Source organism: Rattus rattus, chromosome 9 (genome assembly GCF_011064425.1).
Source record: "Rattus rattus isolate New Zealand chromosome 9, Rrattus_CSIRO_v1, whole genome shotgun sequence".
NCBI lineage: Eukaryota > Metazoa > Chordata > Mammalia > Rodentia > Muridae > Rattus > Rattus rattus.
In genome coordinates this window covers 68,557,079-68,573,000 of record NC_046162.1, presented here as the reverse complement: position 1 = coordinate 68,573,000, position 15,922 = coordinate 68,557,079, and the positions used below count along the sequence as shown (strand labels likewise).

The 15,922-nt window shown below is 45.1% G+C and overlaps 1 protein-coding gene and 1 pseudogene across 1 annotated transcript; both read right to left on the bottom strand.

Moving 5' to 3' along the window:
- Window positions 1-1,431: 1,431 nt before the first annotated feature.
- On the bottom strand, window positions 1,432-1,592 carry LOC116910685 (annotated as a pseudogene).
- Window positions 1,593-2,693: 1,101 nt separating this feature from the next.
- Sumo2 (small ubiquitin like modifier 2) lies at window positions 2,694-15,236 on the bottom strand. The gene is made up of 4 exons (XM_032912869.1): window positions 15,061-15,236; window positions 13,529-13,660; window positions 9,244-9,315; window positions 2,694-3,357 (listed from the first exon to the last, which is right to left on the bottom strand). Exons 1-4 carry the CDS (start codon window positions 15,079-15,081, stop codon window positions 3,295-3,297), a joined length of 288 nt encoding a protein of 95 aa, XP_032768760.1. The 5' UTR covers window positions 15,082-15,236; the 3' UTR covers window positions 2,694-3,294.
- Window positions 15,237-15,922: the final 686 nt, after the last annotated feature.

The following is a 15,922-nucleotide window of genomic DNA, read 5'->3' as shown; positions in this document are numbered from 1 at the left end:
GAGGCTGAGGCAGTTTCCTGAGATTCAAATAGTTTCTTCAGCTGGAAAGCTCTTTAAACTAGAGCAACTCAAAATGGTTTCAGGAAGTCCCTGAAACTGACCAGATTCACTAGGCCCCTCCCCCTACCAAAGTAAGCAACAAAAGCTGAGAGTCTCTCTAAGGCTAGCTACCTGAAACAGAAAAGAGCCCAGCTAAGTTGTAAGAGGTGTAGATCAACTGAAGTTCCTGGAAAGGCTATTCTGAAACAGCAAGCTGTGTTCTATGTTGCTCCACTATCCCAGGTTTGTAAGCTGTGATGGATTTTGGTGATGCAACTGTCTTTAACTCATTTCTACTTCTGTAAGTAACCCCTCATTCATATTCCTGTAAACTCACTCCATAAAACTCAACTTGGCACACCACACTGGATTTTGGTGACTTCCATACTTGGGTCTATTGTGGGTTCCCTATCTCCCCAGAAGTTTTGTCACACATCAGGCAGTCTTAGTTCAAGGGCAGCTGCTCTACACAGTATTATCCAGGCCATCCAGGCCTCCCAAGAAATATACATGAACAGCAGATAGAAAGGCTAGGAATGTAGATCAGTTGATAGTTACACTGGCATTTATTAAGTATTGGATTCAATACCCAGGCTGCTTTAGAGCAGTACCACTAGGTCTACAGTATAGTTTAATCCATGATGCTCTATAGGAAGACAACAAAAGTTTCATCTGTGGTCATCATTGGCTACCTAGTAAATTACACACAGGCCAGCCTGGAATACAGGAGACTGTTTGAGATGAGACAGGATTTTACTGTATCTCAGGCTGCCCGGTACAGCATCAACCAGGATGCTATAAATTCTTGGGTCTAAATTTCCATTGTTTAGTCAACACAGAGGCTCAAACCTAGGCAGGCCCTCCTGTTCTAAGTATTCTACTACAGACCTAATTCTCACCTCAAACTTAAAATTACACCAGTGATCATTTTTAGAGGGTGGTAAGATTATCACCATATAGCCCAGGCCCGATCCTGACTGAACTCAATCATTACAAACATGAGTCAAGGCCAACTCTACGCCCTCCCGCCCACTCCCTGCTCCCATAGGGTGTATGATATGATCCTGGCAGTCCTAAAATTTGCATCCTATGTAGATCAGATCCACCTGCTTTGAGTGCTAGGACTACAGGTGCATTCAACTATGTCTGGCCACACTTTCTCATGAAAATAATGGCCCAGTGAGATGGCTTAGCAGGTAAGGACACTTGCTGCAAAGGCCTTGAGTTTGATTCTAGGAACCTACACAGGAAAGAAAACTAACTCAAAACTAATTCTGGCCAGTTGCCCTGACAGGTACACTGCAGCACACGCACAATAAATGTACACATACAATAAAATGTATTTAATTAAAAACCAGACCAGGTGTGGTGATACTTTTTTTTTTTTTTTTTTTTTGTCTGAAGGGGACTGGCAGAATTACTCTATGCAGTTACTCTGCTAATGAACCTTCAACTATTAGTATAGCACATAAGAATTAACACTGCAAAAAAAAAAAAAAAAAGAATTAACACTGCTCACACAGTCAAAGGAAAGCAGGTCAATGAATGTGCAGTGTGATACATAACTTTAATCTCAGCATTTAAGAGACAGGAGTTCTGAGCCAGCCTAGTCTACAGGTCTACATAGTGAGTTGCAAGATCCTCTTTACTTAAAAAAAAAAAGGGGGGGGGGCGTTGGGGATTTAGCTCAGTGGTAGAGCGCTTGCTTAGCAAGCTCAAGCCCCTGGGTTTGGTCCTCCAGCTCTGGAAAAAAAAAAGGGGGGCTGGAGTGATGGCTCAGAGGTTAAGAGCGCTGACTGCCCTTCCAGAGGTCCTGAGTTCAAATCCCAGCAAACACATGGTGGCTCAAAACCATCTGGAATGAAATCTGATGCCCTCTTCTGGTGTGTCTGAGAACAGCTACAGTGTACTCACATACATAAAATCTTAAAAAAAAAAAAAAAATCTTAATTTTTCTTCAGATCTAAGTCCCTGTTTTGTGCACTGATTTTTTTTTTGTGTACAATGCTTGTTTGGCCTTCAGAGGCCAGAGAAGGGTGTCAGTCTAATTTGCCAAACCAGAATTAGTTGTGAGCCCCCTAATGCATGCTGGGAACCAAACCCGTCCAAGGCCTCCCCTATCGTTTATCTTTTTTTTTAAAGATTTATTTTATGTATATGTGTACACTGTAGCTGTCTTCAGACACACTTCTAGAAGAGGACATCAGATCCCATTACAGATGGTTATTAAGAGCCACCAGGTGGTTGCTGGGATTTGAACTTGGGACCTCTGGAAGAGCATCAGTGCTCTTACCCACTGAGCCATCTCTCCAGCCCCCCATCCTTTATCTTAATGGGCTAACAGCTCAATGCGTTGCCCTAGTCTTTTGGAAACACACCATGTAGACCAGGTTCCATGCCTGCCTCTGCTTCAAGTGCTGGGACTAAAGGCATGTGACCCCCCTACCCTACCCCCGACTTTGCTTTAGTTTTTCTCAGACAGGGTCTCTTTAGCTATGGCTATTGTGAAACTGGCTACATAGACCAGGTTAGCCTCAAATTCAGAAGATCCACTTTGCCTTTACCTCCCAGTGCTAGGATTAACGGTGTGAGCCAATACACCTGAACTTAAAACAACATTTCCATTTAATATTCTTCAGAATAAAGAGAACAGCTCATTTTAAACAAGAAGTTTATTTAAACAACAAGACGCTTGACTTGAAGGGAAAACTATCTAGGATCATTTTGTTCAAGAGTAATTTATCCCTACTTAAAGACAGATTGCCCTACATGTAACAGCTACGTACAAAAAAGTTATAAAATTGTCCTTGGTTTTACAATGATAAATGAAAAACATTAAAATTCTCCAATCGAACAAGGTATGCGAGGATTTTGTGTTGTGGGATTCTTTTGTTAAAACAATGAGAGCAAAATAACTTACTGGATAGAGAGATAGGAGCTGACTGAGCATGCCACTAGTGGAGAAGGGGGATATTGTCACAGAACCAGAACTGTCCCCAGACTGTCTCCATCTGATGTAACCAAAACAGAACATCGGCCATTTAGTTTAAAAAAGGAAAAGAAAAAAAGAGCAATATGCTTGTGCACACACACCAGTTACTTATGTACAATAATGAAATGGGGACAGGGAAATGAAAGAGGAGAGAAACTATACTGCAGTAGTCAGGATGTGGCGGGACCAAATTGCGGCTTTCTAATTGAGAATGTATTCTTGGTCTATAACAAAATTCTGGAGTAAAGTAGCAGGTTCCCTTTTTAGTAGACACCACCTGTCTGCTGCTGGAACACATCAATCGTATCTTCATCCTCCATTTCCAACTAGCACAGAAAAGAAAACAAATTTAAGACCATTAAGGACAAATTACAAATGTCTAGTTTTCATATTAAATTTACAGAAAGCACATGTCCCACACCACCCAGGTGTCACTGTTATTATAGATATCAGTCTCATCTGCCTCAAACCCCAGTACCATGGAGGTCAAGAAAGGGAAATGACTGCAGTGCCAGCCACAGGCTGGTCTCAAAGGCTTACAAACCAACCTTCAGTCTGCCAAGTACTGCAACTGAAACAGAGTTTTGACCAGGCCAGTCATCATCATGACTGCGCATGGCCACACACACTTGTAGTATCAGCACTCCAGGGGACTGAGACTCTAGACTCTACACCAGCCTAGAATACAACATATGTGATACCCAGTCTTCAAAATAATCTTTTAAAGATTAATAAGTTAAATGTCATAAACACATACAATATTCTCAGGAAATAACATATATGTTAAATACCCTCAAAAAAAAGTATTAGACCAAAATCAAAATTTTGAAATTATGCAGTAGCCAAGCATAGTGGCTCATCTCTGGGATTGAGACTAGCCTGGTCAACATTCCAAGCTAGCCAGGAATACAGTGAGACCATCTCAAAGAGCAAACGCCCCAAACTACAGTAATAAATTGTATTCTTGCATCTGTATGTGTCTTGGAACTCACTTTAGAGACCAGGCTGGTCTCAAACTCACACGATCCAGCTGCCTCTGCATCCAGAGTAAGGCCTTAACACACTGGCAACGCTGTAGAAAGTGAATTGTCTTACGGCAAGCCAGGCGGCTCAGTGGGCAGCAGTGCTTGCCCTGCAAGTCCAACTACCCTATCCTGACTATGAGTTTAACTTTCCAGAACAGTGTAAAGAGAATCGAAGCCTGAAATTATCCTGACTTTCTCCCCACAACCCCCTGCCACACACATGCTTAAAAAAAAAAAACAAACAAAAAAACAAAAAAACTTAAGATCATCCTCAACAAGACATGTCTGTACCAGTCTGGGCCACATGAGCTGCTCTAGGGGGGTGTTTTGGGGGAGGGTACATGGAAAATGTTATGTCCTAAAACTTATAAAAGAGATAAAAATCACATCCTTTGGACACGTATAAAAAGGGTACTTAGGTTGGGGATTTAGCTCAGTGGTAGAGCGCTTGCCAGCAAGCACAAGGCCCTGGTTGGTCCCCAGCTCTGAAAAAAAGAAAAAGAAAAAAAAAAAATTAAAAAAAAAAAAAAAAAAAAAGGTACTTAGGCACTATATTTAATAGTCTATAAGAAACTTCATTATCTCCACGATACCTGGCTAAACATTCTTAAAAAAGAAAACAAAACCAAACCAAACCAAACAGCAGCTGCTAAGATACTGACTGACCACAGCTGTGGCTGTACCAGTGGAGCCAGGTTGTATACCTGTAACCTGAATACCCAGAAGGCTGGAGGAGGAGGGCAGGCTTAGACTGGAGGATGTAATGAGAGGAAGACAAGCTATACAAGTAGACCCTATCTCAAAATGATGGGCTGGTAAGATGGCTGAGTGAGTAGAGGTGCTTGTTAAATCTGAGAACCTGAGTTGAGTAAGCCCCCAAACTCATTCTGGGAACACAAATGCTCGGTAGACCAGGCTGGCTTTGAACTTAGAGCTCCTCTGCCCCAGCCTGGGATTGAAAGCATGGACCACCACTACAGGGCTACAAGTTTTTTGGTTCTTTGTTTACTTTTTTTTTTTTTTTAAAGATTTACTCATTTATTATATGTAAGTACACTGTAGCTGTCTTCAGACACACCAGAAGCAGGCATCATATCCCATTACAGATGGTTGTGAGCTACCATGTGGTTGCTGGGAATTGAACTCAGGACCTCTGGAGAGTAGTCGGGTGCTCTTAACCGCTGAGCCATCTCTCCAGCCCCTGTTTGTTTACTTTTTTGAAACAGGGTTTCTCTGTGTAGCTCTGGCTTTCCTTGAATTCAGGTTGACCTGCCTTTGCCTCACAAGTGCTGGGATTAAAGGTGTGAGCCACCACTGCCCTGCAAAAGCTTTGCATTCTGGGAACACACACAAAAAATGTAAAAGAAGTTTCTAAAATCTTACTATGATGACAGCAGAAGAAAACAATCCTACCTTGAATTTCAAATTCAACTTGAAAATTTCACAAAGTTCCAGGGTAATAGATGAGTTTTGCCTTCATTTACAAGCAAACAGCATCTCCTTACAGTTAAAACACATTAACTGGAGACCGCCACTGGTGAGAGCTGCTTCAGCATTCTCCTGACTACAACTTGGATATGGCGGGTCTTGGAAGTCTACCTGTAAAACCACACCTCAACAACTAACATATGTAGCCCTCTCCACTACTTTCATTTAAAAAAGCTTTGTGTGTCTAATTTGGGGAGGGGGTATTTGAAACAGGGCTTCTTCTGTGTGGCTCTGGCCATCCTGGAACTCCCTCTGTTTATCAGGTTCGTCTCAAACTGAGATTTGCCTATCTCCACTCCTAAAGTGCTAGGACAGGTGTATACCACCATGGCCAGCTAAGAATCAACCTTTTGTCAGCATGCATGTATACACATCACTACTCAAGTACAGATGCATGTGAGCCATCCTGTGGGTGCTGAGAAAGAAACCTGGGTCCTCTTGAACAACAGCCATGGCCCTTAACTGCTATGATTTACCTACCTTTTTAAAAATTTATTTACGTGTGAGTGTTCTATGTATGGTGCATGCCAGAAGAGGGCATCAGATCCCGTTACAGATGGTTGTGAGCCATCCTGTGATTGATGGGAATGGAACCAGGGACCTCTGGAAGAGCAGTTAGTACCAACGCTCCATCTTTAATTTACCAATGATTTATTTTTATTTTATGTGCAATGGTTTTAGTTTATTTATTTTTGCACATGTGTTGGATTCCCTCTAACTAGAGTTAAGAGTTGTAAGCTGCCATGTGGGTGCTGGGAATTGAACCCAGGTTCTCTGGAAGAGCAAACACTGTGCTTAACCTCTGAGCCATCTTTCTGAACCCCCCTCCCTTTTAAAGAAAAGAATGCATGAGTTTTGCCTATGTGTGTATATGTACTACAGGTGAACCTGGTGTCTGCTGTAGACAGAGGAGAGCATTAGATTACACATACTGGAAATACAAAAGATTGTGAGCCTGTAGGTGCTGGAAAGCAATCCCCGGTCTCCTGTGCAAAATCAGCAACTGCTGGGCCACAGCTTTAGCCGGCTCCCCTCTAGTTGGTGTGTGTGTGTGTGTGTGTGTGTGTGTGTGTGTGTGTGTGCGCGCGCGCCACAGCTTTAGCCGGCTCCCCTCTAGTTGGTGTGTGTGTGTGTGTGTGTGTGCGCGCGCGCGTGCGCGCGCGAGAAGCAGGGCTATGTCTAGCTCTGGCTATTCCAGACCAGCTCCCCTCCAACTTTTTTAAAAAAGATTTATTTATTTTCTTATGTGTATGCATACACTGTAGCTGTCCTCAGACTCACCAGAAAAGGCATCAGATCCCATTACAGATGGTTGTGAGCCACCACGTGGTTGCTGGGAATTGAACTCAGGTTCTCTGGAAGAGCAGTCAGTGCTCTTAACCACTGAGCCATCTCTCTAGCCCCCTTCCCTCCAACTTTTTCTTTTTTTCAGAGCTGGGGACCGAACCCAGGGCCTTCCGCTTACTAGGCAAGCGCTCTACCACTGAGCTAAATCCCCAACCCCTCCCTCCAACTTTTAATTGGAGAATTAAAGATGGAATTCAAATCAAGCACTGGATCACACTTTGTGATCCTTGGAGATCTGCTCAGTGTCCTTCAATACCAGCTTAGGAGATGGCATAGATTTATGTCTCAAAAGAAAGGTGAAGCTTGGTTGTATGCTCGCTCCTGTAAATTCCAGGAGGGCAAGGCACCACCTTTACAGAACCCCAAAAACCAAACAAAAAAATTAAAAGTGAAAAGCCCCAAAAGATCAACGTTTCTTTCTTTCTTTTTTTTTTCCTTCTTTTTTTTTGGAGCTGAGGACCAAACCCAGAGCCTTGCGCTTGCGAGGCTAGCGCTCTAGCGCTCTATCACTGAGCTAAATCCCTAACCCCAAGATCAAAGTTTCTATTCTCACAAGAATTAGGTGAGGTAAGGCTGAGCAGTGGTGATGCACGACTTTAGTTCAAACATTCACAAGGCAGAGGCAGGCATTCAAGCTAGTTACAGGGCAGCCAAGCCTACACAATGAAAACCTACTCTAAGAGAAAAATTTTTTTTCCAGTGAACCATAGTCTCCCCCTCCCCCCACACCCCAGCTGTAAAGGGAAGCTTTAGAGGAGGATACAATGCTTTAGATAGACAACCATATACTGTACAATTACGAGGGGCAGGGAACCCACAATGCTATCAAAAATTAGGGGAGATTAGAGCATCACCTTTAATAATTAAGTTCATGTTTTTAGAGCGTCACCTATATATAGTCAAACCCAGCTAACAAGAGCAATAGAGTGGACAGATTGAGCCAAGAATAGATGATAACTGAACAGGAGAGGTAGCTTAGTGATTAAGAGCTTGCTGCTCTTGCAGAGGACCCAAAGCTCATTTCTCTGCATCCAGGACAGGCAGTTCACAACCATCTGCAACTCCAGCCTGGGGTATCTGACACCTTCTTCTGGCCTCCAGGGGCATCTGCACTCATGAACTCTGCACTACCTTCCCCATACATATACTTTAGAAAAAATAAAAATTGGGCTGGAGAGATGGCTCAGCAGTTAGGAGCACCAACCCTCCTGCAGATGTCCTGAGTTCAATTCCCAGCAACCACATGGTGAATCACAACCACCTATTATGGGATCTGATGCCCTCTTATGGCATGTCTCAAGACAGCGACAGTGTATTCACATACATAAAATGGGCCTGTAGGCTTGTTATCTCTGCTTTCAGAAAGGACAAGCAAGACAATCAGTAGTCCCAATGCTGTCCTAAGCTATACAAGTTCCAGGCCAGCTTGGGATACAAGACAATCAAATCAAACTTTGCATAAACAAAAGGAAAAGCAGACACTGTAGGAAGAATGAACAAAACAAGTATGCATGAAAATGCCAATGACCGGCTGCAGAGATGGCTCAGAGGTTAAGCTGCTCTTGCAAAGGGCAAAGGTTCAAGTCCCAACACCAATATGGCAGTGTACAAATCCATAACTCTATTCTGGGATTCAATGCCCCCTTTTCTCAATTTCTCGGACACTAAGCACATACACGGTACATACATGTGCATGTATGCAAAATACACAACACATAAAAATGTGAGTTAAGTTCTTTTAAAAAGGGAACACATAAAATTAATCAGTTCTTTAAAAGGAGTGGGAAGGGATCGGGGATTTAGCTCAGTGGTAGAGCGCTTGCCTAGCAAGTGCAAGGCCCTGGGTTCGGTCCCCAGCTCCAGGGGAAAAAAATAAAAGGAGTGGGAAAAAATACCACAATGAAACCCATCATTTGGTACAATTATTAAAAGAAAAAAGGCATAATATTCCAGGACTGAAATTCATAGACAAAGCTGCTTTAAAAATAATCCCAGCACTTGGGAGACAGATATGTAGAGGCAGGAAGATCTGTTAGTTCTAGGCTAGCCTACTCTACAGAGTTCCAGGTCAGCCAAGGTTACACAGAAGAATCCTGTCTGGATAAACAAAATAAAAAGAGAACACCAAGGCTGGACAGACTAGTGGGTAACATCAAGTATGAGGATCTGAACTTGGATTCCCGAGACAGTGAGTGGAGCCAACTTCAGGATCAGCAACAGGTCTCAAAGCGTAAAGCTTTACAGCAGTAGAGCAGGACACCTGATGTCCTTCTCACCAGCCTCTGCACATGCCCATGCATGGAAATTTGCAAACACACATAAAACATAATTCTCCTAAAAGTAGAGTTTTACCTGTGCAGGTGTGTCTGTTTCGTTGATTGGTTGCCCATCAAACCGGAATCTGATCTGCCTCATCGACAAACCCTAACAAGAGATTAAAAGCGAATAGCATAAAATCACTCAAAATTCATTCTTTTTATATCCATAAAATTTCACCAATAAGCTAACATGTCCTATGCAGATAAACATTTTGTTTCTTATTGACCCTATTCCAAAACCAAGATGGCACACACGCGCACTGAGAAGTATTGAATGAGACTAGCATAGGGTACAGATCCACCTGAAAATGACAAACACAAAACACACCAAACACAATGCGGGAATTACGGCATTTCATTTTTTAAACTAAATTTTCAAGATGTGGGCATTCACTTTTACAGCACCTTCTAGTGCTTGTCATAAGCCAAGTAGTCAATGGCTTCTGGCCATTATCATCAACACAGAACACCAAGGATCCCACCGTTTTGGCCTCAACAGTACAGAATGGGGATTTCAGAAAGATTTCTAGAGGTAAAAATCAAGTCTGGACGGCAGTATGGCTCAGTAGGTAAAGGGCTTGCCATGCAAGCTGGCAACCCAAGTTCAATAGCTGAGACCCACATGAACATGGATGGAATAAAATGACTCCCAAGTAATGATGTGGCCTACAGTCCCAGCACTGGGGACACAGAGGCAGGATCATTTCCTAGCCTGGTCTAATAGATACAGAGGAACACAGCAATCACGAGCATTGGAAATCAAGACAAAAACCAAGACAGTTTAACTGTAAAGCCTTGGTTGGCCTGGTGATGAAAATTAATCTGGCCTACAACTCATCTGGGTGTTCTGGGTTTTTGGTGGTAAGGACTGAAGCTGAGGCTTTATCTCTAACACCACAAATTAGACTTTTAATAGCATGAACCTTCTTCAGGTTTTAGAGGCAGGGTCTTAGGCAGCCCCCAAACCCACTCTACAGTAGTAAAGAATGACATTTTACTTCCTAATCCAGTCTGTACCTCTCTAGTGCTAGATCAAATTTGTTCAGTGCTGCAGATGAAACCCAGGGCTTTGTGCATTATTAGGCAACTATCAACAGAGTCCAGGACCACCACTCATTAAAAAAAAAATTTTTTTTAAATTTTGTATGCATTGTGTTTTATCTGCATATATGCCTGTATGATGGTTTTGGATCTGTTACTGGAGCTACAGAAAGTTGTGAGCTGCCATAAGGTGTTGAGAACTAAACCCAGGTGCTCTGGAAGAACCACCAGTGCTCTTATGCACTGAGCCAGCATCCCTTCCTTCCTCCCTTTCTTTTTTGGCTTTTCAAAAAACAAGGTTTCTCTGTGTAGCCCTGGCTGTCCTGGACTTGCTCTACGTGACACATGTAACTCCCTCTTAATTGAAATAAATTAAAAAGTGATAGCCCAGCATGCAAGAGGCTTTAGGTTAAATACCCAGTCCTACAGTAAAATAAACATCTAGGTATATTCTGTGTAGCCCTGGATGTCCCAGAAGTAAAGAGCAGGTTAACCTTGAACTCTTCTGCCTCCCGACTGTTGGGATTGGAGCTGTGTGCCACAGCCACTCGGCACAGACGACTTTTAAGACTATTCTACCACCTCAGCCCCAAGTGCTGGGGTTTCAGTATTGAGCCAGCACACCGTTTCTTCTGCCCCCTCCCCCTTTTAGATTATATTAAAGCCAGGTTTATTGGGAAGCCGCTCTCTGGTAAGTTTACTGACCCCAAAGATTGAGGTCAGGGGAGTCACCATGGGGAGGTGGGGTGAGGGGAGAAGAGAGAGAGAGGAGAAAGAGAATGAAAGAGGTCTGCTTCGTTTTTTATCAGACAAATCCTTGCTGCTATATAACCAGACTAGCCTTGATTCCCTGTACTCCTCCCTCCTCAGCTTTGCTGAATGTTGAACTATGGGTTGTGTTAACGTACCTTGCGTTACTTTTCTAATAACTAATATTTAAAGTTTTTAACTTTTTTTTTTTTTTTTCTTTTTTTTTGAGCTGGGGACCCAACCCAGGGCCTTGTGCTTCCTAGGCAAGCGCCTACCACTGAGCCAAATCCCCAACCCTATTTAAAGTTTTTAAAAATCTTGTTTGTTTTTTTTTTTTTTTGGTTCTTTTTTTTTTTTTTTCAGAGCTGGGGACCGAACCCAGGGCTTTGCGCTTCCTAGGCAAGCGCTCCACCACTGAGCTAAATCCCCAACCCCAAGTTTTTAAAAATCTTAAAACATAACCGTTTACACGACCAAACTTGTGCTGCAGACATAATGCACTGTGTAGGAATCCTGCCTTAAATTGTGGTACGGTATGTCCATAATCCTAGGCACAACTCTTTCAGCAATTCAACGTTACATACAGTGGAGCTATGCAGCCTACTCTAAACAAGTGAAAACATAAGAAACCTATGAGTGATAAGTGTTTAAGGAAGACGACACAAAATAAACCTCATTTCTAACCCCCTCTCTTACCAGGAACTGAACTCTGGGCCTCCCCATGGTGGGCAAATGGTCTACCACTGCACTATGTCTATTCCCCACATTAATCCCTCAATTTACTAAGTGTCTGTGTGGAAGCATGCTGAGTGCTGGGAAGCAGACCATTAGTAGACTACTTGTCTAGCATGTTAGACTCTACTCTTGTTCTGTGTGAGGGTACGTATGTGCCACAATGTAGGAGCAAAGGCAGTTCCCAGGACAACTTCAACTCAGTGGTCCCTCCTCCTCCTGTGGGTTTCAGAAACTAGATACAATCAGGCCTGCAGAGCCACCTCAAAAGGCCCCTTCCCCAAATTTCTTTGTTGACTAATTTGTTAGGAAGATTTCAACAAAAGTTAAGAGTGTAAAATGTGCAATGAGCCAGTGTGGCGGCACACACCTTTGGTCCCAGCACTCGGGAGGCAGAGACAAGTACATCTCTGAGTTTCAGATGAATAAAATGAATGCTAACACAGAAACTGTAGGGGGCATAAAACAGAAAATATGATGGCACATGCAGGGAGGCTGACACTAACACTGGAGTACAGACTTCAAGGCCAATCTGACCACAAATAAGGCCGTCTTGAAAATCAGAATGAATTCCACAATTTTCACATCTTAGTTAACGAAAAAAAAAAAAAAATCCTACTTCTGCTATTACCGCAGCTAATGAACTAATGTGGGAAACAGAGCTGCCATCTTTAAAGTTCCCCTTGCCATATTAACTTATCATTCCAAAGGAAGCTCTAGTAAGTCTTGCACCGACTTTCCATATTTGTCCAAATCAAGAGAATGAGTCCGGCCTGCTATCCCAGTGATGAGGAGGAAAAGGCTGGAGGACTGCCTGGGATTGAAGCCAGTCTCCTCTACATAGATAGCATCCTCCAGGCAGCCAGTGCTCCACAGGAGACAGCTGCAGAGGGAAACAACTAAAACCCAATACCCAAGTCACAAAGAGAATTTTCTATTTCCTCTTGATACCTGTAAGAGTTTTCCTTGTAATATAAAAGGAAAAGTGTTCATGCCTTACTCAAAAATGATCAAAATCGGGCTGGAGAGATGGCTCAGTGGTTAAGAGCACTGACTGCTCTTCCAGAGGTCCTGAGTTCAATCCCCAGCAACCACATGGTGGCTCACAACCATCTGTAATGAGAGATCTGATGCCCTCTTCTGGTGTGTCTGAAGACAGCGACAGTGTACTTGTATATAATAAATAAATAAATCTTAAAAAAAAAAAAAATGATCAAAATCTCCTAACCTCTGGGGTTGGGTAGGTAACTTCCTCAGGATACACAAATCTGGCTCGGCACACGCCATGAGCTCTCCGATTATTGAGGAAAAAAAAAAAATTTGAAGGCTAGAATCAACATGCTTCAGAAAAACTGCAACACCCAAACTGAAACTGGCTAAAATTTTCTCTCTCTCTCTCTCTCTTTTGAGACAGGATGTGTTTTTATGTGTAGCCCAGGCTGCCCTAGAACTAGTTCTGTAAACTAGGCTGGCCTGGAACTCTGAGATCTATCTGCCTCTGCCTCCAGTGCTAGGAATAAATATGTGTACACCCAGAGTTTTGACAGAATGCAATGTCTAAATACACCTTTTCCCTCATGAAAGCATAGTTGTATCTCCTTGGGAACTTACAGTTATGGATCTATTAAGGTGTTACTGGTTTACCACAAAAATCGTAATACTAAACCTACCTGCAAAGTGTACAATAGAATCACATGCACCTTAACCAAAAGTCCTGCAATGCTGTGCTGGTCTATTCCCATTCCTAATTCAGTTGTGTGAATGGATTAGGTGGAGTACACTTATCGATTCCTCACCTGCCGTTCACAATAGGCTTTCATTAGTTTACTAAGTGGTGTATGCCTCTTAATCTTAAACTGCACCACAGAACCATCCTGTCCCGCCACCTTCAAATTAATATGATCGTTGTTCTCAGTCTTGACTCCTTCCTGTTGAAAGAAAAATAAGAGTGTAATTTGGAAAATGTGAAACACAAACACCTTAGAAGCAGAAGCAGAAGCAGCAGCAGGCCCAAAGGCGTCAGAATCAACAGGTTTCTCTCATTCTCTCAAACAGCATACAGCTGTTTCCAGCCGCTGATCTGAAAGATGTGAAACCCTGCAGAAAGTGTTACAAGGTTGTTACACAAACACTGGCACTAGCGATGGCAACAACGCACTACAACCTCGTTCCATTAACTGTAATGCTTTTGAGGCTAAATTTTCTAAAATGGCATTATTTCCTGTCACGGCCAAAATCTGTTGCTTCCCATCAACATCGGTCTCCTTTCTCTTCAAAGCGTTATAAATACAACTACTGGGGGGAGAGAGGGGCAGACCATACCTTGGATTTTAAAATTCACTCCTACCTTCTTGATAAAGTTAGCAAACTCTGCTCAATGACCATATGAAACGAACGTATCTTTTAAAAAACAAAACGAACACTCTCAACTGAGGGACATCCCGATTCTCCCTTTTTACATCGGCAGATTAACGTTCGACTGTATTAACTGCTTCATTTTTAGTTCAGAGCTTATTTTCGCCCTCTCCTTTGCTGTCACGGAGAAATACAGTCTTCGTGCAAATCTTCCCGTACGCTGCGACCCAAACCGCAGTTCAGCAAAATCAAATGTTTATGTCCAAGGATTCTTCATCCCGTGTCCCCCTCGAAATAAGAGTCGGGGCCAGAGGGTGCCCGGAGACTGATGCTCATCCCCTCTTCCGCAGCCAACTGTTCCCGTGCCTCCGAGGGCGCGATTTCAAGTTGAGCCCGTGTCTCTGCTCGCACCTCAAGCCTCCAACCACAACAAGCCACATGGTTCCCGCCAGGGTGCGGGTTTCTGGGCGCCCGGCGGAGCGGCGCTGCCCCTCCCCCGCGGGCCCCTTGGGCCTCGAGCGGGACCGACTCCGGAATCTCCCATTCGGGATTGCCCGAACACACACCATTGATCCGGCGTGGCCCCCGCCCCGAGAGGGAAACCCCGGGCCGCACGACTCCCGCCGCCGCCGCCGACCCGGGCCCCGCGCGCCCAACGCTCTTCTCACACGCGCCGGGCGCCGCGGAGGAACCAGCGCGGGGCCGCCGGGCCTGCAGGCTCCCGCGATGCGCCGCCCGCCTCGCGCCGCGCGCTCCGCGGGCCTGGGGGCGGGGAGGGCGGCGGGCCTCCTCGGGCGCGGGCGGGAGGAAGAGAGCGAGGGGGAAAATGGCGCGGAGCGCCGGGCCTGAGCTGCGGCTGGCCCCCGTGGGGCCCCGGCAGGCAGGGGAAGCCCGCGGCGGGCTTCGGCCGGACCCTGGGCCGCGCCACCCACCGGTCCGCACGGCGAGGCGCACACAGCCGCCCGGAGCTCACCTTGGGTTTCTCGTCGGCCATGGCGAGCGCCGGAGTCTCCTCAGCTGCCGCTTCACAAAAGAGGCACCAGGTCCGCACTGAAGGAGCACACAAGCAGCACCAGGAGCGGCAGAAGAAGGAGGCGGCAGCGGTGGACGAGGCAGAGGGCGCGCGCACGTCGTGCGCTCCCTCCCCCCGCCCTGCGTGCGCGAGCACGAGTGGCCGGGGCTTCTCATTGGCTGCCGCTTCGCGGGAGCGCGCAACGCTTACATAACCACCCCTCCTACCCCCCCACGGCCCGCGCCTCCGCCGCCTGGGCCAGGCGCCCGCCAGGTCGGCGGGAAGAGGCGCGGACACGCGCACCAATCCCGCCGCGGGGGCGCGCCTGGCTCTGGGCGGGGCTGTATTGTCCTCCTTCTGTAGTGGAGCATAATCAAAATGGCTTCCTGCTGGTCCTCGGCGAGGACAGGAAGGCTTGTGGCCTTAGATGTGAGTTGAGCCTAGGTCGAGAAAGGCCAGCTCCACGTGGAAGGGGGCACCTACATCAAAAAAGCAGCATCAGCCTCTGAGGAAAAAAACTCTTGTTCAGTAGGACAAATGCAACCCCCTACATATCAAACTTCCCAGTCCCTATGCCCTTCCCCATCCCACCCGGTAGCCTCAAATGTCTTCCAACCTGTTGGTAACCCTACTCTGGCTGAGGAAAAATGTTGTTCTATCCACTCAAGGAATTCCTCGCTTGTGGCCTATCTCCCAACTTCAAAGAGAGCAACAGTGCATCAGGGGAAAGGACCCAACATGAAGCTCACGGGCCAATCAATCGTCCCTTTTATCCAGTACAAAATGAGAGTAGGATCATTCCATTCGAAGAAAATCCTGCCCT